Source organism: Cupressus sempervirens, chromosome 11 (genome assembly GCF_028749045.1).
Source record: "Cupressus sempervirens isolate cs-2001-9-10 chromosome 11, ASM2874904v1, whole genome shotgun sequence".
NCBI classification, from domain to species: domain Eukaryota; kingdom Viridiplantae; phylum Streptophyta; class Pinopsida; order Cupressales; family Cupressaceae; genus Cupressus; species Cupressus sempervirens.
The window spans coordinates 761,333,896-761,359,235 of NC_143128.1; the positions used below are offsets into that span (position 1 = coordinate 761,333,896).

Here is a 25,340-nt window from a genome sequence, read left to right on the forward strand (position 1 = left end):
TTCCCATAATTCTACCAAACATAAATTAGGCAAATAAAGTATAAAAACAGTTAAAATTCAATTGAATTCTGTTATTGTCGATCAAAAGCAAAAATTTTTAAGAAAAGGAGAAGAATTAGTATGTTATAATTGATTTTAAAAATTCAACTTTATAAAGTATGGAATCGACATTGGCTTTTTCTGGGCAGAAATTAATGACGGGTAGTTCCCTGCAGGGACTAATAAAATTTAAGTCCTTGTAAATAGTTAAGTGGAAAACAATATAAATGAAAGCTTCATTAATATGATTACATCTATTATAATTTTCTCAATGCAGAAGCTTGAGCAAAATTTTCGGGTATTGGGTACAATTTTACTCAATACTTACTTTGGCAATGATCCATGTTTACTTTGCCAAGCAAATATTTCAAAGCTGAACTTGCTCAAGGCCTCAATTTCATTTGAGAATTAAGTTTTTTGTCTAGTGTTAGAACACCAAATTTTAATCAAGTTGTCAACCGGTATTCTTCGAGGAGGATTATGGGAATCTGACTAGTATCTGATGAAGCCAGACATCAAACATCAGTTTGGTAATGTTGCCAGTGAAACTGGAAATGAGAAGTAAAAGCATACTTTAATAATGGTTCGTGACATTAGATTAACACTGAGGAAAAAAAAAAAATTCCCATTTGCTATGTTTTAGTTTAAAAGCATATCGATGAATCTAGGACAAGTTTTAGGGTTTTGGATGAAGCTACAAAAATGGGTAGTCCGTGTAGCCAATTACAGGATCCGGAATGTAGAAAGTTTCCCTGTTGTATTTGTTGAGAGGAGCATTCAGTTCAAACCTTCTAGGCAAATCTGGATTTGCCAGGAAAAGTCGACCATAAACTACAAGATCAGCTTTGCCACTTTCAATTGCCGCATTGCCATCTTCTCTATTATAGCCTCCAGCAACCAGAAATGATCCCTTGAATGCCTTCCGCATTGGTAGAAGGCTTTTTTCTGTGGGGAAAGCCTCTCCCACAGTTACCATTCTGGGTTCTACATAATGGGCATACAAGATGCTGTATTTATTTAACGCCTCTGCCATGTAAAGTCCCAGGGCCTCAGGATTTGAGTCGCCAGAATCTAAATAAGCTGCAAATGGAGATAGTCGGATCCCAACTCTATCAGCTCCAATTTCATTTGCCACTGCTTCAACAACCTCAAGAGCAAATCTGCAACGGTTTTCTAGTGTACCACCATAACAATCAGAGCGGTCATTTATGCCGTCTTTAAGAAATTGGTCAATGAGATATCCATGAGCCCCATGAATTTCAACACCATCAAAACCTGTTACAGCTCAAGGAGAAGTTTCCAGTCAGCTCTTCTACAGGCATGGCTTAAATACAACCTTGACAGTGTGTGCAAATGTTGATGATAAACGCAATTGCATTGAAATTAAAACTAAACATGTGACCTCTTTCCAGACTCAATAACAATATAAAATATTAATGGAATTAAAACTAAACATTTGACCTCTTTCCAGACTTAAAAATGACATAAAATATTAATAGAATTAAAACTAAAAATGTGATCCCTTTCTAAACTTGATGACAATATAAAATATTAATGGAATGAAAGGCATTGATCAATTAATGAATTCGGGAATTGTCTAGTAAGAGCCCACCTGCAGCCCTGGCCTTTCCAGCAGCAATGCGGAACTGGTCAACAATTTGTGTTATTTCGTCTGTTGTGAGAGCTCGAGGAGTAGAAAATTCTACAAGATCCTTTCCATTGGCTCGGAGAGTTTGTCCTGCTATCTTTTTGCTTGTTGAGGAGACCGGAGCTTGCCCATTGGGTTGATACTCTGCAATGAGCATTCCATGCATATACTTAACACTTCTCGGCACTATTGAGAACAATTTGATAAGAGTAAACAAAATTGCCACTAGCTAAAATTAGTATAAATCCACATAACATAAGGCAAGAAATCTATGTCACTAGAATCTGCATTGAACATTGGCCTCATCTAATTCTAGTAACAAACTACAATCTGCCTTGCCCTGTCCCCCATTTCAGATGTCATTCTTCACAAGAAAACTTCATTAAGTGTAGCCGAGGAGATTGAAATTGTTCAAAAATGGAAGTGCAAGTATCTCAAGTACGTAAGGGTATTAGTTTGTAAATGGTAAAAGCATTTACCCACGTGTGAAGCCCTTCCAGTGTGCCAAATTTGACAGAAGAAAACGCCTCCTTTATCATGCACAGCATTCACAATAGGCTTCCATGCCTCCACCTGCTCCTCACTCCATATTCCAGGTGTATTTGGATACCTATAATCACAGGGTAACTATTAATAACAAAGTTTCAGTTTAGAATAGATGAAATGAAGTGTTATTTGTAGTGTTACCCTTGTGCGGTGGGAGAGACACCAGTGGCTTCTGCAATCAGGAGACCTCCAGGGCTTGCTCTTTGGGAGTAGTAAAGAATTGCATGCGGCTGGGGCATGCAATCATAAGATCTTTGTCTTGTTAAAGGTGCTAAAACCACTCTGCAAATGCAAATTCTACTCACTATTAAGAGATCCTGAGAGTTATATTAACTGGAAGAGAATTCCTAGTGCAACATGCATACCTGTGAGACAAAGTGAAAGGAGCCAATTGGTAGGGTGTCAACAAGGGAATAGAATGAGAAAGAGATAGAGACATGCTCTCTTCTCTCTCTTGACTTAGTTCACCGTTTTCACTGGCATTCATGCTATGGATCCAATGATAATGGGAAAACAACGCCTGCAGTCCCTGCAGAAGAGTTCAAAAAAGTGCATTTAATCATTTAACCAATACTACACCATTCATGGTCTATACACAACCATTTATACAAACACATACAGCTATCAAATGAATAGATGAGAAGACGTGAAATCATGTGACCATTGGGCTTCACGTTCCCAACAATCTCACTACAAGTCCAACCAGTACAACCAGAACAGTGATATCCCTGCATTTCCACTTTTAATTTACATGGTTAGCAGACCCTGAGAAGACTCTAACTTCAAACTCTGTTCAAGAACAGTTCAAATTAATCTTCTCCAAAATGCTGCCAGCCAGAATACAATCTAACAGCAGAATAACTTCCCTTCCAACTTTTATAGGAGCAAACTCACTCATAAATTCACAATTAGAAATAAACTCACCTCTTTGTCGCAAAGATTCAACAGCTAACTCACCCAGAATAACCAACATTTGTTTCAGTTCATTCATCTTATCTAGTGGCATTGATGGATCCTTCTCAATCTTTGCAATTATTAGACCTGCCTGATCACTTGAGCCTGATTTCTCATCGTTTATTATTAGAAATATGAATTCGTCAACATAATTTCTCATAGACTACTCATCCATAAAGGTTAGAAATCCAAACCCTTGGGATTTATTTTGTGACTTCTCAATCTTTTTAATTTGAGTATCTTGAAGTTCTTCTTCATGAATCTAGCTTGCTTCCTCAAGCTGCAACAGAACAGATTGATTTGTATGCCATTCAATTCCATCAATTCAATCACCATAAATTTCACTGATCTTGTCAGGTTCTTTCTGTTTTGGAAACCCATTTGACCTTGTCTCTGACGTTGAATGTTACTAATAGATCTTTGGTTTAAGATTTAAATGGTATAGCTATAATATTGAGATCCTACTCTGGGTTCTGAGTGAAGCTTCAAAGATGAAGCAATTTTCTTAAAATTGCCCCATTTTCTGAATCCGATGAACGTCCACTGGATTTCTGGAGTTCTGCAACACTGTGAGCAAAATGGAACTTGTTGCAAATGGGGCAACGCCTAGTGGTCACCCATTAGTTGCAAATCCTGGTCTTTCAATACATGGGCCTCTAAGACACTAAATTTGCACCACTGCCATTTCTACTTCCCTCACCATTGGCAACAACACACTCATTATTGTTGAAAAGTTCATGTAAAGCTATGACAGAAAAACCTATGATTTTGCCAAATGCATTGGCAGTGCCAAAATTTGTTACCGTTGTAGCTTTCATTCCCATCAACCTCTCATCAATTGTAGGAATGTTTACATGTTTATTGCATTCTCCATTACATGGAGGCCGTGGTGAAACACCTTTGCATCTTCCACATCTGGGTCTCTATTGTTTAGCACCGAAGCTTGGTTCCCTAAACATGGGGCCATTTCTTTCATCTTCACATTTGGGTCTTTTAGGCTCTGCAAACTGCACTACAGATGAAATCTCTGTGGTGGGAGTCCTCATGACCTCTCTCTTCACCTTTAATTTTCCCTCTCTGGCAATAAGCCTAAACATCTCATCCTCCACTGCATCAATGTTTCTAGGAGCCATTTTATTATGTATTTTGAGAGTCTCCTTAGAGAAGATCTCTGCAGCATCATCAACATTATCAATCCATTTGAAGTCCTCATAAACCTTGTCTTTGATATGTATCAAAAATTTCCATGCATAGTAATCCAGAGTAGTATTTAGTACTGCGTGAATGTTGGACACAGTCACATGAGGCACAGCATCTATGTGAGCAACACCCATTAAACCATAACAAGTATAGTCTAACAACAGTCTATCACATGCATTTGAGGATCTGTCTGATGAGGGACACCTGCAGAGAGCTGCATTGGTGCCATAGGTGTCCTTGACTTCCACCATGCTAAGAGCATTACAACTCAAATTGGTGGTGTAATTAATAATTTGAAGGACATCAGTTATTCTGTCTAAGTTGTTGACACACCTGAGGTTGGAGGCACAATCATATTTGTATGCCCCCTGATTCACACTACTGTGGCAAAACTAATGCCCACCAAGATAATGCAGGTGTTGCCCTCATGTGAGAGATCTACTCCACAGGGTGATGCCCATGAGCCCCCCCAAGACTTGGGCTGGGTGGCTTTGGAACTATAATTGTTTATATTGGGACTTGAAACCGTGTCCTAGGGGATCTGAAGCTGAGCAACTACAACAGAAACAAAGACTCAGATTAAACGCCTATGTGATTTCAAAATATTCAAATCTACATTTTTGTTCAACAAAATAGTCTGCAGATAAGGCTCCCTCAAAGCTCCAAGCTTTCACATCTCGATATCTTTGCTTTGATTCAAACCCTCTATTTCAATTTTATCTGTTTCCATTTCAGTGGCAAAATATTCATAAAGATTTTCATCTATTTCCATGGAAGAAATTTTATGTTCAGCAGCAATAACAACTCTTTTCTCACCAAATATTACTACTTTTGATTTCTTATATGTGAAATTACAAATGTAACCCTCACAATCATAGTTTCTAATATCTATTTCCCAATTTCTTACTTCTTGTTTCAAATGCTCCTTTTTCACTTCTTCGTGAAGTGAATCCTTAGAAATCTTCCACCAATGTTTTGTGCCATTGTTAGAAATTGCGATCATAGTGTTGGCAATACACCAATGACCCTAGTGGGATTCATGACATGGTTTAACCGCCTCCTGTGGATTCTATAAGTCTAGTGGGTATATTAGGCATTAAAAAGTCGATATTTTGGTGCAATGATAGCCACACTTGTAACAAGTGGTATCAAAGCTTGGTCACAAATTCAAATCTTCTCCATGAGTGATGCAGGCCTCTGGCGAGTGACACTAGGGGGAGATTGTTGACAGTGCACCAGCGTCCCTTGCACGATTCAGGACATGGTTTAACCACCTCCTATGGATTTTATAAGTGAAAGGTCTATCTTTTGGTGCAACGACAACTGAACTTGCTAGTTTGTAACACATAGCTCCCATGTCATTGTGATTCTCTAACAGATATAAACCATCCAATTTATTTCCTTTTCGAATGACTAAGGATGCTTTTGTCACCTTCCATTTACTAGATTCAAACTTGACATTACATCTTTGAGAGATCAATTGCCCAACTGAAATTGAATTTTTGTCAAGTTGAAGGACATACCTAACATCTCGTAGCAATCAACTATTTTCAATCATTAGTTTCAACAAAACATTTCCTTTTACAACAATATTAAGAGATTTATCATCTGTGAAAAAGAGCTTACCAAAAGTCCCAATTTGAAAGGTTTTGAAAAAATCCCAAGGCAAAGTAGTATGAAATTATGCTCCCTTATCAAGCACCCAAACATTCGTTGCAATTTCTTTTGTAGTTAAAATAAGAGAATCACCATCTTCCATGCCTACTCAATTCTTCACAACATCTCCTTGACTTTAACCAACCTCTGATACCAGTTGTAAGTTATAAACAAGCAGATAAGACTAGTAAAAATAGTATCTAAGAAAGCAATAGAAATATAAGATGTACAGCTATCAAATGAAGAGATGAGAAGATGCAAAGTCATGACCAGTGGCCTTCACATTCCCAACAGCTTTTGCATTGATGTTTAGGATCGCAATGTTCAGCTGTTCTGATGATGGATCATAAATCAGGGAGTATTCTGAATATAGATACAAAGCAATCACATAATCTGATCCACAAATAGCTCTCCCTAACAAACAATAAAATTTCAAGACAACCTTAAGAGCAGTGAGGGAGACAATATTTCTAAAGTTTACATTGGCGATGAAGATAGTTTATAAATTTTAATTGTGGACCTTTTTGGTCTTCTATAATCTATTATTAGAAAGAATGTTTTAAAACACAGAAACTGATAATGAATCAAAGCGCATGATCCAGAACTTTAAAAGATGAATTCAAAAGCAATCTTAATCAAATATAACAGTTAAAAGCTTCAAACCCCTAAGCCACAAATGAACTTAAGGCACTGAGAAACATGGAAGATTCACAGATCTGCGCAAGCCAAAATTTTCAAAGGCTAATGCAATCATCCAATATGATTTGATGTGAGGATTGAATAATTTTCACACGTTAAGATATTTAGATCGTACAACTTAAATTCTGTGACACTCTATTCAAGATTTACCGAGAGAACAACTGATTACGAGTTTGCTTTGAATCACGATAAAACCTGAAAATAGATTAAGAAAAACTTACAGAAGTTTTGGGAGCTCTGCCTCAGAGCGTCTGGGCCTTCGGATTGTAGCTAATCAATTCGGGTATGGCGAATTCTCTACCAACATATTTGAAGTTCTTTTTGGAATTTGCGGTTGGAGACTTCAATTGTGGTTCGCTATTTTCCAACACGTTTCAAATTATAGGTGGCAAATGAGTGTCCCACGTTCAATACGACAGATCTTTCCTACCCTTGTTTGAAAGTCATTGCCATAAATAATGTTTGGCATATTCAATAAACGAGGGAGGAAAGTCACATTTATACAATTAAACAAGGACGCATAGTTTCTAGTTCTTGTTATTGTTATTGCTTAATATGGCTTTAAGTTTAGTTTTTTGTGGGAGTATTATATTATTATTTTTGTTTCATATGTTAATCTTTATTATATCTTGTCAAGTGAGGAATACACATTAAATTATTTAATGATTTGATTCTTATATTTGAGTTTTGAACACATAGTATGTGTCAATCTATTCACCGATCTATATTTCATTTAAATTCAATGATTTGATTCTTATATTTGTGTTTTAAACTAAACTATCTTTTTGTTTTTCCTCAAATAAAATGGAATGAAATATAGCTTTTAATGACATCTTGCAAATGGAACAAATAAAATGATAAACTTGGTGCCTTTTAATTGTTTGTGCTCAAATTAAGACACTTGGACTATTTTTTTCTAAATAATGTAAATATATTTTTCTTATATTACTATCTTTTTAAATTTGAACAAAATTAACACAATTAATTATTTACTTAAAGTTAAATAACAAATAAAATGGTCCATTTTGCTTTACTTGTTGATTTTACTAATTACTCTAATCCCAGAAAACGCTGTGAGTCTCTTGTTATTTCTGTTATTGTTTACATATCCGACACATTTTACTTCTCTCACCACATTGAGCTTCAAATATTGATAAAAAAATGTAATCTTCAAATGAACATAGAGAAAAAGAAAAACAGTGATCTGGAGCTGAGGCAATGTAGAATCAATGACACTCATAGCCATAATCACAGACGAAAGATCGGAATAGTCCGCCAGAGAGGAATTTCTCCAACAACACCAATTTTGCAGGCATGAACAAATCTCTGAGGCTCTCTGCCATTGATGTTCTCCAAATTAGTAGGCCAAAAGGATGACCCTTCACACACAGGCCACACATAATTCTCAGAAAATAATCCATTAAATTCTTTGCTTGGCCAATTTCAGAAGGAATTTGGCCCTAGAATTCGTTTTGAAGCTGCAATTCAATCATATTTGGAGATCCCTAGAGACCATCTGGAATCTCTCCATTCAGGCGATTGTTGTTGAGTAGAGCGTACTGGAGAGACTTGCAGCTATTTAGAGAGGAAGAAGCTTCCATTAAACCTGTTTGAAGAAAATGGCAAGCTGCTGTAGGAGCAACTACAGAAATATTATTTTTGTATTGTTTATCGGGGGTACTTATATGTTTTGGGGCATATTTTATTATTTTAGGGCATATTTTAATAGTTTTCTATCACTTAGTAAATGATTGATGTTTAGGGCACATTTTAATGTTTTAAGGCATACATTGTTGTTTTGTTGAAGGATTGAACAAAACATGTACGGGTCTGGTGGTTGCCAAAAAATAGTTTTAACTGTTTATCTTTGTTTATATATTCTCTCCAAATCAATCGTTGGAGGAGGGATTTCTGATTTTCTTTTCTGTAGGAAAAAGGCTGAGATATTGTGAAGATTATTTGTACCCTGCCTGAACAGATGAAATAAATAACACTGTAGTGGTTTCTTGGTACTTAGTTTATATTTTGTTCACACTGCAAATTGATTAGGGATGCATATCATAAGTTTCTGAATAAAATAAGTAGTAGCATTATTTTTTTAGTGTAGAAGTTATTGTTGTAGGAAGCCAGACTCACACAAGACTCTCTGGAAGTTAATTTCAGCAAAAATGCCTCTTGCTCGCATAAATACCATGTGAAGTGGCTTGAGTGTGGTGGAGAGCAGGTAGGAGGAATGTACATTACTTTCTTCATGGTCATTTGCAGGAATGGGCTATAGTTTGAAGAAACATATGTTTGGTAAGGCAGCATCGCTATGTGCTTGCCATGAATGAACACATGTAACCTGTAAGGCGTTGTTCATATTTGATGTTTTTCCTGTAATCTTCTTCAGTTTCTTTTTTCCATCCAATTTTGAAGCTATTATAAGCTTTATTTTTGTTATCTCCTCATCACAAGCCCATAAAGAGTCCCACAACTACACAAATTTTCTGGCAGAGAGCATTCAAAAGATTTGTCTACAATGTCAATTTGAAATATGTCAGAATGGGTGCCCAAACTCTGGGGTAGTAATATGGTGAGACTATTGTCAAATAGAGTCAATCTTGTCAGAAATCGAAGTTGATCAATGCCCGCAGGAATGGGGCATGTAAGCTGATTTTGCATCAAATGCAGAGTATCTAGATATCATCCTGGATTATTTGTCTATAATTGGCTGAAGCTATGAAGTATGGAAATCATAATGCGCATCCTCTCTAAAGGTTATCTGTTTGTTTATCGAGCTGAGCTGAACTGTAAATTTCAATCAATTAACTTGTTATCATAATTAATGGGTCAAATGTGCATGGAGTAAGCTGAATAACATAATGATTAGGAAGAACAAGAGGAGGGCTTGGAGGAATTTTAACATGGATACTGCAAGTTTGGGTATTGTTAGAGAGCCAATGAACATCTAGGTGTTGGAAGACCCTGACAGCAGAATCACTATGATGAGCCAATTGACCTTGCTCTATTGGTCATTTTTGACAATGTGCGGGAAACCGGCTTCAACCTCTTGAACAATGCGAAGAATAGCTTGATTGATAACTTTCGTTCCATCAAATGGTTGTTTCAGGAAATTGAGGCTCTAAAGGATAAGAAAAACTAGGACAGCAGCTAGAACATCCGCAGGGACCAGGTGACCACAGGAAGGAAGAGAGATCAGGAAGGCAGTCAGAATATCTGTAGCGTCTAGGACACCAGAGACGAACAAGAGGACAGACTCTCCTTGGTTGAACATAAAGTCCAGAGGTTTGATTCCATCCACCAGATCATGACAAAACAAATCGTGGACACTCTGCACACCCTGAATGAGAACATTGTCAATCTGGGGGATTCTCTGATGAGAGCCGGCCTTGGTGGGGACACGGTGCAGAAGACCAGGCTGGACTTTGGCCAAGAAGAGGCTACTCGAAAAGACTCCAGGGATTAGGTGAACCAGGTGGACTAGGTGGAAACCCAGAACAAGAACCAGGAAGGAACGGACAATCAGAAGGATAACGAAGCTGCAAAAACTCTGCAGGATCTGGATAAGGACAACCATTAGTCTGTTTTTGTTTTGGTTTTTCTTATATTTTTTTGGGTGCTGGCTTTTGCCTCCTAGCCTTGGGCCTTTTGTTGGTTTTGGCTTTTCATAACAATTTCATGTTAGCTGGACTTTTTAAATTTCTATCTTTATGCTGTAAAACTTTTGGGTTTCAAGATCCTTGTAAAACCTGTTTTACTTAATCAAAAACATAATAGTTGGATGCCCCATGAAAAGCATCTGCTTCTTTTCAAGTTTAGGGATGAAAATGAGCTACGTCAAGAAAACAACAAAGGGCAGTATCAATTTTTTGATTCCATTATTAAGCACCTTGAAGGCAAGATTATACTTGAAAGTTCTTGCAATGGCTACTATGGTATGCCTCACAACAGACCTGCAAACAACAATCTTACCAGTAATACTGTTAATTATTGTCATTGCACCGGAGTCAAGCTATCAGATTTCTGCTGAGAAATTCCGCAGTAGAATGCATGCAACATTAAGTTGCTAGAGGTCAGTCGCCACATGATCAAGCAGATTTAGTTCTTAGACCACACAAAGTGCATTAAAGAGATTAAATGATTATGTTAACAACAACTGTGCTATTTGTATGAAGTTAGGAGTTCCATTCTCACTAATCCTGGTAAAAGTCCATTTCAATTGTCTGGGTATAAAAATGTAGTTGGACAAATAGAAGTGTCAGTGGGTACCTTGGTGGCGGCCGAGGTTTGATCTTTTGATTAAGAATCCGTTGTTGTGATAAAAAAAAAAAGGTATATATTCTACTTTACAGATTAAGGTAGCCATTCCACCTCAAAGAGGAGACACGTCCAGACAATATGTGATTACCAATTGATGTTTGTGTATTAGTTTGTTTAACCAGACCTCTAAACTAATCGTCAATCTACAAAGGTAATAATCAGACTTAAAATTGTGCATAGTCCGATCATCATCATGATTCGATCATTACCTAAGGTGAACATGAAAGAGCAACAAGGAATCTGCTGGGGCAGATCGCAGATGTACTTGGTTAGAGGATGACAGCATAATCCAACAAGGAATCTGCTGGAGCAGATCGCAGATGTACTTGGTTAGAGGATGACAGCATAATGCAACAAGGAATCTGCTGGAGCAGATCGCAGATGTACTTGGTTAGAGGATGACAACATAATCATCTGCATAATATATATATATATATATATATGTGTTTATGTATTAATATGAATAAGAATGAATTAGTATATATATGGCAGATCAAGGAGATTATATCATCCAATTTATCTAAATAAAGCTATTCATCGACACCAGGTGATGCTCATAGAAATGAAGCATTGGGCCCTCCCAAGAGGTCACCCATTCCAATACAACTCCAACTCGGGCATTTGAATTGGAATTGTACTAGGATGGGTGACCTCTTTGAGGCCCAATACTTCACCTCTACAAGCATCACCACAATACAATAAGTGCCAAGTGTTTCATTCATTCTCATGAGACATGGTGTAAGGGGCTGGTGATTCGCGATATGAGACCGAGAGGCCAGATGGGCCTGTGCTGCAAAGCTGGGTGCACACAGGTGTGGTGTAGGCAGACGTGGGTCTAGCTGAGGTGTAAATGGGACTATGTCGTGTGTTGGGCAGACATGGTTGTGGTGTAGGATCTTGTCCTAGACATGATCCGAGGTGTATGCTTGGGGCTGTGTTGCGAGTGGTTCCCCTCCAACATAGTTGTGGTGTAGGCACGGTGCGCAACCAGGCCGAGGTGTGACCTTGGGACTGTGCTATGAGATGTTCCCTCTAGCATAGTTGTGGTGTAGGCGAGGCGTGCAGCTGAGCTGAGGAGTATCCGCGGAGGGTAAGTGCCGGTGTGCATTAAGGATGGCTTGGAGAGTCCATCTCCCTCAAGAGGGTCGAAGCAGAGTAGTCCCTCCCTCTGGTCTTCGGGAGACAGAGGTGACGCAAAGTCTTTAGGAGCAATGAAGTATTGCTCTGCCGTTACGTAACATGGTGAGGTTTGGTACTATGAAAAAGGTCCCTGTCTCAGTGTAGCAGAGGAGCTGGACCAATGTTGGCAGCCTATTTCCCCTTGGGGTTTCTCGGAGTCTGAAAGCTAGGGAAGCGGTTTTCCTAGTCCTGCGGTGGGAGACAATATGGTTTGTTCGAGTAGGAGCATTGTGGGCTTGAGGTTAGCTATGCGGGAAAGGTGTCATTGTGCTAGATGGCTAAGTGGTGCGGTATCGGTTGTGTGTGGCCATAGGTGCACATCCTGGGTGCTTGGTTGCATGGGTTTGCATTGAGGTTGGATCTCAGAGACCGGGGAGGTCAAGAATGGCAAGCAAGATGTAGTGTCTCGGAATAATGCTAAGGAGATGCCGAGTCAAGTGGGCAGATCGATGTCAGGTATCCGAAGAGGTAGTCGTTGGGTAGGACTCAAGGAGGTGAGTCATGATGGAAGGCTAGGAACAAAAGCTTGTGGTGCATGAGTGAACCGAGTGAAGCAGATGGGTGAAGTGGTTCAGAGGTGAAGCTACGGAGTGGTAACCGAGTTGGTTCAACCTGCCAGCGTCCCACAAGGTTGGGTGGATCATGGAGCTAAGGTGTGGAACTCAAGTAGGTTGTGCAATGCAAAGGGATCCATGGATTGAGTATGAGACGACGTGGATGCATGGAGAGGTTGGTTTGAGTGCCCGGAGTGCACGAGGACGTGATGTTCACCAACAAGGGCATGTAGACATAGACTTGGGTGTTGAAGCGGTTGGGGCTCATGGTGGGGATCCAAAGTTGGAAGGTAGATGGTTGTTCTGTGGGGAGCAAGGGTTGGGCTTCCGTTGCTCTATGGGGAGCTAGGGAGACTAACACGTGATGGAGTGCCGTGGAGGCATAGTCATATCGAGGATTGGACTGGAGGACTCTAGGAAGTTCAAAGAGGTGCCATAAGGATGCCGAGTATACCGTGCAGGTGTGCGTATGAGCCAGGAAGTTCAGAGAGATACCGTGAAGGTGTCGAGTATGCACTGGGTGTATGCGTATTGAGCTATAAGGTTCAGAGAGATGTCAAGATGGTGTTGAGTATGCTTTGAAGCATATGCATGAGCTAGGGAGTACTCTTGTGGTCTAAGACAGCCAGTGCAGATGCAGTGTTCAGCAAGAGAGTTTAGGTGGTTCTCGATGCAGGGTTGCAATGGTGCAGCGTTGGTCTCGGGGAGTCAGGTGAGTTGAACATGAGGAGCTGTGGGAGCTCGGTGCATTCCCAAGTGTGGCAAGATGATCATAGAGGATCAGGATGTGGTCAAGAGACTCGTGGGAGTTGAGATCACCTATGTGGCCGATGTCAGAGTAAGGTGGGCTTATGGGAGTCACCGAGGCGAAGATATCACAAAGGGCTAAGTCGGGGTTCAGCGTGGAGGTGAATAGGGGTAGAGCTAGAAGCTCGAGGATACATGCGTGGAGCACCGAAGGAAGAGAACCAGGAGTAGGATGGTTCGACATGCGCTTCTATTCCGCGGGAGTGTATGTTTAGGTAGTCAGGTGTGTGGACATTTGATGGAGAAAAGGGAGGCGTAGTTTGGGTGAACGAAAATGGTCGCATCCTATGGTGGATCAAAAGTAGGGATCGCCAGTGCCGCGCGTGGTTTGGAGATTCTCAAGGAGAAGGCTTAACCTGGGCATAAGCATAAAATCCAGCCCCGTGATAGTTGGTATCAGAGCCGATCACTCTAAGCATGGTTAGAGTCTGTGCGTGAATCTTGGAGTGATCTTGCTTTTGTTACCCCAACTCTTGGTGAGGAGATGACAGTGAGCGTGTTCTGGTTGGAGAGTTGCTTCAGTTTGTTATTGCTCATGTGGGAGTAGGCAGTGGAGTGTTGTTCTTTGTCAGATTGGCTTGAGTTTTCATCGACTCTTGGAGTTGGCATCAAGGTATAGAGATGGTCAAACCGATAGGTAGCTTGTGGAGAGTTGATGTCGACATTTTTGGATTTTGATGTCGAAATTACAAAAGATGACATGGGTTTGATTTTGAGTACTTTTGATATATGGGTCAATGAGTTCAACTTGAAAACTATACAGTTGAATCCTGTTAGCAATATCACAATTTAACTTGTGGAAATATCTCCTATTTATCAACACTAGAAGTGTTTTTGCAATTCTTTGGCTTTTGGATTGTCCATTTCAAAACATTTGGATCGTTTGTTCTCTTTAAGGTCGTATACTACAATTTATTGCCTTCACTTAAGGATGTCTCTTACTGAGTCTTTTTTCTATTTTCTACTTTTAACTGCACCCTAACTGTTCCAATGTCAAAATCCTTATACCTTGCCTCTTCAAAACTCTATGCACAAACTCTCTTATCATATATGCCATCTCACATGGCATGAATCAGATTTGTAATCAAAATCTGTTACAATTTATTCAAAACCATATCTATCAAAAGATTTTGGGCCTGCCCCACTAAAAATGATAAGGGTTGTTAACTTAGAATGTAAACTCTCCCCAAAGGTCATAAAATTACAAAAGATGACATGGAAAATGGGCTCGGACTGTTCAAGAAAAATGTCCTTATTTGCAGATTTATGGAGGTTTTCCAGAGCATAAAACCCTAAAAGTTGCAAGGAAAAATGTAAGCCACAAGGATCTCTGGATATTCACACAATGCCAAAGACATTATTTGTGGTCAGATTCCCTAACAAGAAATAGATCTGATTTCTCAAGGAGACCACTGTTGTATTCAAAAATCATGTTTGTTCATGAGGTACTAATCTCCTGACTTCAATTTCACACATGTTCAAAGCATACTGTTGATGTAATTATACATTTATTACAACATTCGTAAGAACTTACTTTGGTTTGTTTAGGCTTGTGCTTTCTTCAAATGTGAGGTGTCATCCTCCTCCTTAGGAGTTATACTTCCTTCTTTGGTGAGTGACATGTTGCTCCATATCATAGAAGTTACACTTTCCTTTTTGGAGGTGAGGTGCTCTTATTCCTTTGAAGTTACACTGCTTGGAAGGTAGTTGTCATGCTCTTCACGTTCTTGTATTTTCTACAAATGCAACTTCATTGCATTTATTCAACACATTTTAATAAATGAAATAGCCAGATTTCGTTCATTGCATGTTGTAGTAATTTCTTTTGCATGTTGAATCTATTGAGGTTTTTTGAAAAATGGGTTATTATAATAGTAAGGCACTTGTTCTTGGACAGAGGTGTCCTGCTATTATCTGAAAACATACAATGCTGGTCAGGCAATCCTTTCCTTCCTAGTGAATTGGTCTGTACATTACTGCCACCGACTATACCAAGTTTCTTAATGTGTTTACTGTGCAAGAATCTGTCAATGTTGATTTGAAAAAATAGTGTCCATCTGTATTATCTTAGATATGGGATTGAATGGGAGCAGCTAGTGAACTACAAGAGTATCCCTTTCACTGTAGGATTTGTCAGGAACATGGTCATCAGGCTCAGAATTGCTTTGTGGATTAACCACAAAAAGAGAGAAGCTACCCAAAGAGATAAAACGAAAAAACCTCTCAAAAATCTTCAACACTGATCACAACAAAGGCAAAGGCTTTTAATTTTGAGAAATCCTAGACGGCAAAAGGAAAACCTTAATAGATACAAAGGGAACTACTCAAAATCAAAAAGTTTACACTGGCCTCAGAGGAATTGAACAGCCACAAGAGTCATTGAAATCCATTCAGACCTAGCTTTGGACCAAAGAAACAAATCGTCCATTTCCATTAGTGCTTCTCAAATCAACAAATAAAGAATGCTAGGTAAACAATTGAGAAATGATCACTACAAATGTTGTACTGAAGACCAATACACACTCCAGGGTGGTGAGATGATTAAATATTGCAGAATTACTTGTTCTTTAAAACTGGGAATTTTTTATGTAATTTCTCAAATTTGAAAGTGAAATTTGGTCTGCAACATGGAGCAGCTCAAGCATAGAGTTCATTATTATATATTTTCTTTAACCTGGTAACCTAATAAAATAAATCACGAATTTCAATTGCAAATTAGCATCAACTTACATGATGAAAAATCCATAAATAAGCTTTATATTTGTTGACCACCAACAACTTTGGAAATGCTTTACAGCAAAAGGATAAGGATACAAAGAGAAAATCTTAAGTTGATTTCCAGACAATATACCAAAGCTAGGCAAGGAGAAGGACAATTGATCTGCATGGTCAGAAGCAAAAAATTACATTGCAGCTCCTAATTTTTATGACTGCAGGCATGCCATTCTTTATCTTATGGAATGTGTCATATTCAGGAAGCAAGGGAATTTTCAAAGAGAACTATAATTAAAAAAAAGTGCCATTAGACAGAAGTGACATCTAATGGCTTAGTTCATGATGTCCCTTTATCAGATTTGTTTCACATTCAAAATAATCCATTTGCAAGCTAGGCTTTAAGCCGATTACTTGACCACCTGTACAGCATTCCTGATTCCCACCATTCATAAACTGATGCAATCCATATCCGAAAACCCAGGCCCTCTCAGAGCTTGATTGTACCAAAGTTCCCATTACTTGATATTAAATGTACACTGTCGTGAACTTTGATTAAGTGGCATTGAGAGCACTAGATGTGCTCACTAGTACATTTGACCCTATTTTTAGATCAAAATTTTCGACCATCTATTAAAATGTTTTAGATTGGTCGGAATATGGAAGGAAAAATATTTTTTTAAAAAAATTTATGCTCGTGTTGGTCAAAATTTTGACCAACACGAGCTTAACATGTTAAAATGAAAAAGGGTTTCAGCCTATTTCATTGCTTTGTTTAACACAGAGCGCGCGTTGGAGCTGCGCAAGCAATTTAAGAGAAGAGGCAGGAATCGAGGAAGAGGCGAGGAATCAAGGTACTTATCACATTTTTCTGGCATTTTTTGCTCCTCCATCTTTTTCTTGTGTTTCTTTCATCTAATTTTTGCGGGAGTTTTCAATCTCAATAAGGGCGAACAAAGTGAGATTGGTATTGAACATAATAAACTTAAACTAGGAGCGGATTATGGCAAGTGTTCATCTCTCTTTGGGTTGAACCATTTGGTAAATCCACTTTTCTTGATATAGACAATATTTCAGAGCCTATCAAAGGGTTGTTTTCTATTTTGATACCTAATTCTATCATAGACCACTCAATCTTGGCCATGGCTCTAACTCTTGTTGAAAAGTTTGTTCATTCTTAACCAAATATTGACGTGGTTAGAAGCTTCATTAAGAAAAACTGGTATTGAAAGGGATGGGTGGAGGTTGCGACAATGGCCAAAGGTTTCTTCTCATTTGAGTTTTTGAATGATGAGGACCAATCTAATGTTCTTTGTAGCTGTCCATCGATGATGGATAAGGTCTCCATTGCCTTGCAAAAATGGTCTATGAACATGGGCCTATATGAATCTTATTTCTTCTTTATTCCTATCTAGGCTAGACTTGTTGGACTTCCTCTAAAGTATTGGAATGAATATCTTTTCAAGGGCATGGAAAATTCATTTTGGGGAGCTCCTTTCTGTAGACAAATCTAGGATTGTATCTATGCCAGATTATGTTAATTTTTATCTACAAACTGATCTACCTCTGAGCATATTTCTTCACTCCAAACTTGGTAAATGGCCTCAAGTTGTTGAGTATGAATCACTTCCATTTTCTTTCTTAATCTAAAAGAAAATCGGGCCTCTGGGAAAAGCATTGCCCCCATGAACAACCGAAGTATAAACTTAAGAGACAGATTAGTCAAAGAACCCAAAACTGTCAAAGAACCCAAAAATGTTTGGAAGGAAAAATCTCTAGTAGAAGGTAGCAAAAACCTAAATAAGGATGAAGTACAATGCTCTAAAACTAAGGTAGTTTTAGATCCTTAAGTGAAGGAGAAGACTATACAAAGATACACAAATAGGTCTTTTAAAGAAACTAAAGATGATACACAAATTAGTCCTTTAAAGAAAATAAAGCTAACTTAAGAAGGAACTTAGTAGAAAAGAAGAAGGAACTTAGTAGAAAACATGAATGGGATGAGGGAGTTTCCCACTAGAAAGATAAGGAATCTAATCAGGTGGAAGATGGAGAAATAACAACGATAATAGCTTTTGATAATAATCTAGAGAGACAAAAGTCAAACAACAATCTAGAACTCAACCTATGGTCGGTGGATGATTAATTAGGAGCTAGGCCAACCTATAGAGCTAGGAGATCACTTATTTGTCCAACTTGATGGATGCAAATCAAAGATGGTGATATGGACCGAGGGAGATAAAACTTATAAAGACAAAGGATAAAATGATTGGAATTTAGCCAATAATAAGAAGAATGGAGGAATGAACCCAATAGTTAAAAAGGGAGAAATATTGATGGAAACACCTCCATCATAGGAGGGAATAATGACAAGCTAGATGAAGGAAGATTTGGGATCACAAAATCTAGGACCATGAATGATCTCAGCCAAAAAGGAAAGGTAGATCAAAAGCAAACACGATTACATTTACTACGTGATCATCCCATATTTCCCTACCTGCATCTTCCAATTCCTAAAAGATAAAAAATGAGGAACTATAAAAGACATACTGAGGAATTTTATTACCTTGCCAAAATCATTACCTTGCATTAAATAGAAAAGAGTGCATCGTTGGCTATGTTGTTAATTTTGGGCCTTTCATTTGCTAGCATTTCCCTTGTTCCGTTGTTGTTAAAACAAAAATAAGATCTAAATTAGCGAACTGAATGCTAATGAGTGAAAGCTAATCAACTAAGAAAAGAAGTTGATTGGCAATCAGAGAGCTCAAACCTGGAAAATAAGAATGATGTTGGGGACTTCTTTGGTTTGTTAGGTCAGTGTGCCTTCCTCATTCTACTGCTGCTTTTGTAGAACAAAGGAAAGTCAGACAAATTACTGGTGTAAGGCACCTAATGAGGCAATCTTTAGATAACAAGAAAAGTAGCCAATATATTTTATATATTATATTTATTAAACACTGAATTATGTTGCTGTTCATCACAAAGAAGCTTTTGTGCTTCACTTTTGCGCTTCTTTTATCCAATGAACTTCAAAGTTGTTAGGAGGTTAGCTCTAGTCCTTTAAGGATCTTATGCAAAAACAAGATTACACAACCTGGAGAACTACCTGCGGGCATGCTTCCCTTTCAGCCTCATATTTATCATTGTATCATTTCATCTCTTTTGCATTCAAAACCTTCCACTTTTCTCCCATAATTGTTCCCATGTCTTTAAATGAGATATTTTCATTCTCTAATTTCATCTGTATTCAAAATAACAAAACATTGTTGGAATAGTAACATGATTAAACACTAGTCATGAAATATGGTCAGTAAAGATTGACTCTAAAATTACACAGTTGAATGCATATAAAATGTCATATTTATGTTGATAGATTGCAAACACTCCACTTCATGTAAACAAACAAGGGAATAAGCCAAGGAGCTGTATAAGGAATAACTATAAGGCAAAACACTTACTAAGGTTTTGAATACAGTGCAGCAAGTTAAGCTTGATCGCATAGCCTTTAATTTAGTGTATTATTAAGATGGATTAACTTTCATCTTATGAGCACTATCAAGATATAATAAGTGCTGAGTGAACCATTCATGCTCATGACTAATGGGTTCTTATCTACTAACGAAGAACTTCATATAAATCTGATGGTCAAAATAAATATTATCCATGTTGAGCAAAGTAGGTTGAGCAAGAAATAGTGCTTTGAGTTTCCATTGAGAAGGGAAATGTTGTAGGTTGGAGAGGAGGATGATGATAATGAAAGGGTGGTGAAGTCAACTAGTTGAGCAGAAGTAGGGGGTGACTGGTGTAGCCTCTTAATGAGGAGGAAGAAGAAAGTCTATTTGCATAATGGTTGGAGGATCAATAAGCAAAGGTTGCTCACCTTGTTTCTAAACCTAATGTCACAAGTGATCCTATTGTAGGTGGAGGTCTTTCATTGTCAATAGGATGGGATAGGGCTTGTAGATAGACTTCTCCCTTCCATGAGCTATACTAGAAGATGCATTATAGCATCTGCACACTAGAGAGGTCTTGGCTCTATCAACCGGCACAATTATTGAGGTCGCATTCACTTTGGGTGAGGTTCCCCTCCTTCCTCTTCTATGAAGGCAGAGATGGAGCTTATTCCTCATTGTACTTATCACATTTTTCTGCCATTGTATCTCAATTTGATGCACCCTAGAAAACTTGATTAGCTTCTCCGGCTTATTCATGTACTCTAATAGAGAAACTACTTTGTACTTGGCTCTCACTATGCCATTTTGGGCCAAAAATTTTCAAGGTTCTAAAGCTCCATGGTCGTATATGTAAGCTTCCACATGGCTCATTCATTTTTCATTTTTAATAGATTTAGATGTGATTGCTCTTGATGACATTAAATTGATATGTTTAGTTGTCGTCCTTGTCTAGGGCTTAAAGCCCTCATTTTCCCAAGGTGATTTTTTATTAGGCTTGCATTTTGCACCTACTCACGAATATTATCAGCTTTGATTTATTCTCTCAACCAGTTGAGTATGACATTTAAAAACTAGTATAATGCCTAACCATAGCGTATGCACCTCTCATTGGGAACCATATCAAGTCAGCTCTTCACAAAGCTTGCATATTAGTAGGTCATTAAGTTGGCTTTTTTCTTCAAAGTGCCTAAGGAATTTCCAATGGATTGATGATCCTATGTCAATGTCACCTTGAACTATACCTTTCCTCATTCACTCATGAGAAGAATTTGACACAACCTTTCTCTCCAGGGCTTGGAATTTTTTCATTTATGATGTTTACTTGTCAACTCTACATCATTTTGCAACGATATAATCTATATGCATGTAGCTTTTTGAAAATAAATAAATTCTTTTATTGCAAAGTCTGCAAATTATTTTTGTTTGTATTTTAGATTGAATTCATCATTATTACCTCTGAAAGTGTGCTTTCTCGTTCCAGCTCATATTAACTAGAAAATTATAATAAATGTGAGTTTCCTTGTAAAATTTGAAATTTAAATAATTTCTAGTCTTTTTAATATTTATTTGAATAATTTCAACATGTTTAAATGGTGATTGCAAGGGGGAAGCCAAGGAATTGCCAGGATAGAAAACAAGGAGGCTAGGAGGAAGCCAGTAAAAAGGTGCGAGTAGTAGGAGAGTTATTTTTATGCTGATTTTGTTTGTTGTCATTTTCTTGATTGTCAATAGTATCAAATTATTACATAGGTGCACACACATCCCACAACATAATTATATTACATTTGAAATATTGGTTTCTAAATTTCTAAGTTTATGAGTATAACTATTGTTTAATCTCATTATAATAACTTCGAGAAGGAAGCTCACATTCTATCATAAGGCCTTGTAAGATTTATGATGTTACTGAGCTATGTGGAATTTTATGATGTTACTTAGTTGTATGGAATTTTATGAGGTTACATGTATTTTAGGAATAGGTTGCGACCACTCATTTATTTATGGCTTCACTCATGACTATTATAAGAAATTTGATTTTGTTATTCACTAGTCTTGAATTTCCTTTCTAGTCATTGTCTTCCAAGTTTTTCAATCTCCCTTTTTACATACCGTGCATTACCCATTGTTCGCTCTTCCATTATGATTTCACGTTATTTGTTGTTTGGTTGACTTTAGTATCAACTTTACCATCTCTAAACTCTTTTTTAGTTGTGACCTATATTATTTTTCCTATCCATTTTCCACATGTCCATCATTGTGTGTTTTGAGCCAAGAATCTAGGGATTAGAATAGGAAACTACTTGCAAACATTCCTTTCTATCCACAATTAAGATTTGGATATGATTTTCTGGATTGTGAACAATTTTGCCAATAAAAATATCCTTTTAGGTGGATGTGTCAGCTCTGTGAATCAATTTACTTCTCTCTTCATTTTTTGGAGATTTGTTAAACTATAGGATAGGTGAGGGTTTGGACTTGTGTACATAGTCATGTTGATCCAATTATAAGTTCAATGTTTTCTATTTGCCAAACTTGTATTTACGCACTCGCTTTTGCTTGTTTAGTTTTGTAGTCTCTTTCTTAACACATTTCTTATATAGTCTTTGTTCAAATCATATATGAAACCAACATTTGTGCTTTGGAAGAACTTATCTTTTACTCTGTATGCAAAGCAATATTTTAGAGCTTCTATAGCATGGCCATTGAGAATAAGGATGTTAGAGCAGATTTTGACATTTTCCTATCAGTTTTGGAATTCTGGGAATGTGAGAATTTTTATTACAACAATATTAGGGATCACAAATTCTATGTCTAGGAATTCCTTTGTCACCTCCTTTCTACATTTACTATGGTAGAAAATTGCATATACATAGCATCTTCTACCTTTGTTTCTCAAAATAGCATGGTATTGATACAAATTGTAGATTTCTGCTAGCTATTTGATACAAATTTTTGTTTCTCAAAGTTCATGTGTCTTGTTATTTGATGGTACATTTCTTCAACAAATCTTGTGTAAGTTTTTAAATCTTGCTTAGCAAATCCATCAAAGAGAAGTGTGGTTCCTAAGCTAAAGGGCCTTAAAACAAGTATTAAAATACGTATAGTAAGAGTTAATGCATGCCATGACCATTCTTGATTATATGAATTGTAGGATTGTACGCCTTCTTTACAACCAAATCATTTGATGAAAACCAATGAAATAAATGTTCTAACTAGTAGCAACTATAAGATCCATGTGCTATGAAGATGCATGCCATTGAGGCTCATGGCTATTTGAAAAGGAAACTACTAAAGGGTTCACCTAGATTAGTTAGATCATGGCCCTTGTCATACCAGCTAAGATTTCCATAAGATAGAATGTATGTATTTGAACTCCCAAAAGATTTTGGAGTATCATGTGTCTGGTTGTGAGATAGAGCTATTAGGTGACACTCTTGTTATGTTTATGGTTGCAAGACAGAACCATGTCCATGATAGAATTTATGTTTGAGACTCTCACGCCCAAAATATTTTGGTGAATCATGTTTACAATTGCAAGATAGAACCACTAGATGACACTTCAGTTATAATTGCACATATTGTTTCATCACACAATTGCACATTTTGTTTGGAGTATCATGCTTATAGTTTAGTTTCAATTGGAAACCTCATGCTTACAGCTAATTGTTAGCATTGACAAATGTATATTCTCTGGGATTGCTTTCATATTGGGATTCTATTTTTAAATAGATTTCTCATTTAGTGATATCAGATATCCACAATTCATATCAATGAATTATTTTTTCTAGGTTCGATTGTACAATGGTAATGTTTTAGATGACACTATATGATTCAGAATATGACACTATATCACAATAGATTGCTATATGTAAATGCCAAGCATATTGAATTGTCTCGTTCCAAAAGCCTATCCACAAAATGTTCCTAGAGCAGTTCCTATTCCTAGCTAGCCTCCTAGGATTGGTAAAACCATAGACAATGAAATGTCTAATTACACTTAGTCTGCAGTCCTTAGGATAATAAGCTTTAGCAACAATGATAACTGTCTCTTACTCCAGTCTCAAATTGTACAAACCTCTTAATAAATTGATGAAAATATGATGCCCCTATTGAACGATTTTGAAAAGGTAATGTCCATCTGCCTGGAGCACACATAGATCACATCTAATTCATATTTCCTTTTATATCTTACTAAAGAAAATTTATTTCCTCGAGAAAAACATTGCTATACATTAATATGTTTCAATCTTTTAGTCATCTTCATTAGTTGATGCATTAATCACATTAGTCATTGCTATCAGGATTAGTCAAGGCATGCTGCTAATAACACCTAAGTAACTTTCACCTTGTGACATCTCTTTGAGGTATTTTACAAATAATTAATATAGTTTGTCTATAACTCCACATTTTGCAAACATCTAGGCCTTCTAGAAATTATAGGATCATTTTAGTTACATTTGAAAACATTAATCAACAATTTCCACATGTGCAGATATAAACATTAACTACAACATGTCCAATTTATTTACAGATATATTTTCTTGTGAAGAAAGACCATGCCTAACAACATGAACCCAGAACAAAATAATGAGACAATGGCTGCATTGTGGTCTCAACTCTGAAGAAAACTTGATAAATGTTATTGTCCTTGCAGAAAGTGTAAGGGCTTAAAGAATTGAAGAATTCTAATCACAACAACCCAGAGTCATTGTAGGCAACATAGTCATGTTGAAGGGGGCCACGATTTTTGTCCATTGCTGAATATGGATTTCCTACTGGAGGAACATGGAGGTGTGAATATCCAAGTCGAGGATAACACTCCCATGGAAGAAGATGATAATGTGCCAGAGGACATGATTGAAGAAGATGGTATTGGGGTAGGTGATGAAGAGGCTCACAATGATGGTACTAGCAAATCTGATAATGATGATGGAGATGGTCTTGATATACCTTTACTTGAGAAGGCACACGAGCCCTTATATGAAGGCTCCCAAACAACTCTACTCTCAGCTATAGTGTTGTTGGTGAACTTAAAGATTATGAATGGTATTGTTGGAAATATAGATGGAGTAACTGAGAGAGGGGGGTGAATTGGTTACCGCAAAAAAAAATCCATAGATCCCTTAGATGTCTTATAAAACAAGTTACTACTATCACTCGGTATCCACATAGAAAAATTTTGTAACTCGGTAGATGCAATGTATGTTACTTTTAACATATCTAAAACATTCACAGTGATTAACATGCATGTATAAAAGAAATAACATGAACACATGAGACACCAAATTTAATGTGAAAACCTAATATGAGAAAAACTATCAAGTAACTAGCTATTAATTTTCACTCTTCTGAAGTAAGCCCTATTAGGAGCCAACCTTGTTAAAGGTTACAAAACACACTGTTAGGTGTGACCTTGTTAAAGGATTTAATCACCTTGCTAGGAGTGGCCTTGCTAGAGGACTTTTGAACAATTCAATAGAACTGTCACCTTGTTAGAGGATTTACAAAATGGCTATTAGACCAACTCTGTTAAGAGATTTGGATATCACTGCTACAATGATGAGAAAG

At 37.4% G+C, this 25,340-nt stretch overlaps 1 protein-coding gene across 2 annotated transcripts; it reads right to left on the bottom strand.

The window, feature by feature from the left end:
• Positions 1-594: 594 nt before the first annotated feature.
• On the bottom strand, positions 595-7,023 carry LOC149531834 (putative 12-oxophytodienoate reductase 11). 2 transcript variants are annotated; one of them, XM_089811971.1, is made up of 7 exons: positions 6,964-7,023; positions 6,014-6,457; positions 2,599-2,762; positions 2,375-2,515; positions 2,167-2,297; positions 1,652-1,831; positions 595-1,314 (listed from the first exon to the last, which is right to left on the bottom strand). In XM_089811971.1, exons 2-7 carry the CDS (start codon positions 6,095-6,097, stop codon positions 734-736), a joined length of 1,281 nt encoding a protein of 426 aa, XP_089668097.1. In that variant the 5' UTR covers positions 6,098-6,457; positions 6,964-7,023; the 3' UTR covers positions 595-733. The 2 variants fall into 2 exon arrangements, with proteins under 2 accessions (XP_089668097.1, XP_089668098.1); XM_089811972.1 differs by lacking the exon at positions 6,014-6,457.
• Between the last annotated feature and the right edge of the window lie 18,317 nt (positions 7,024-25,340).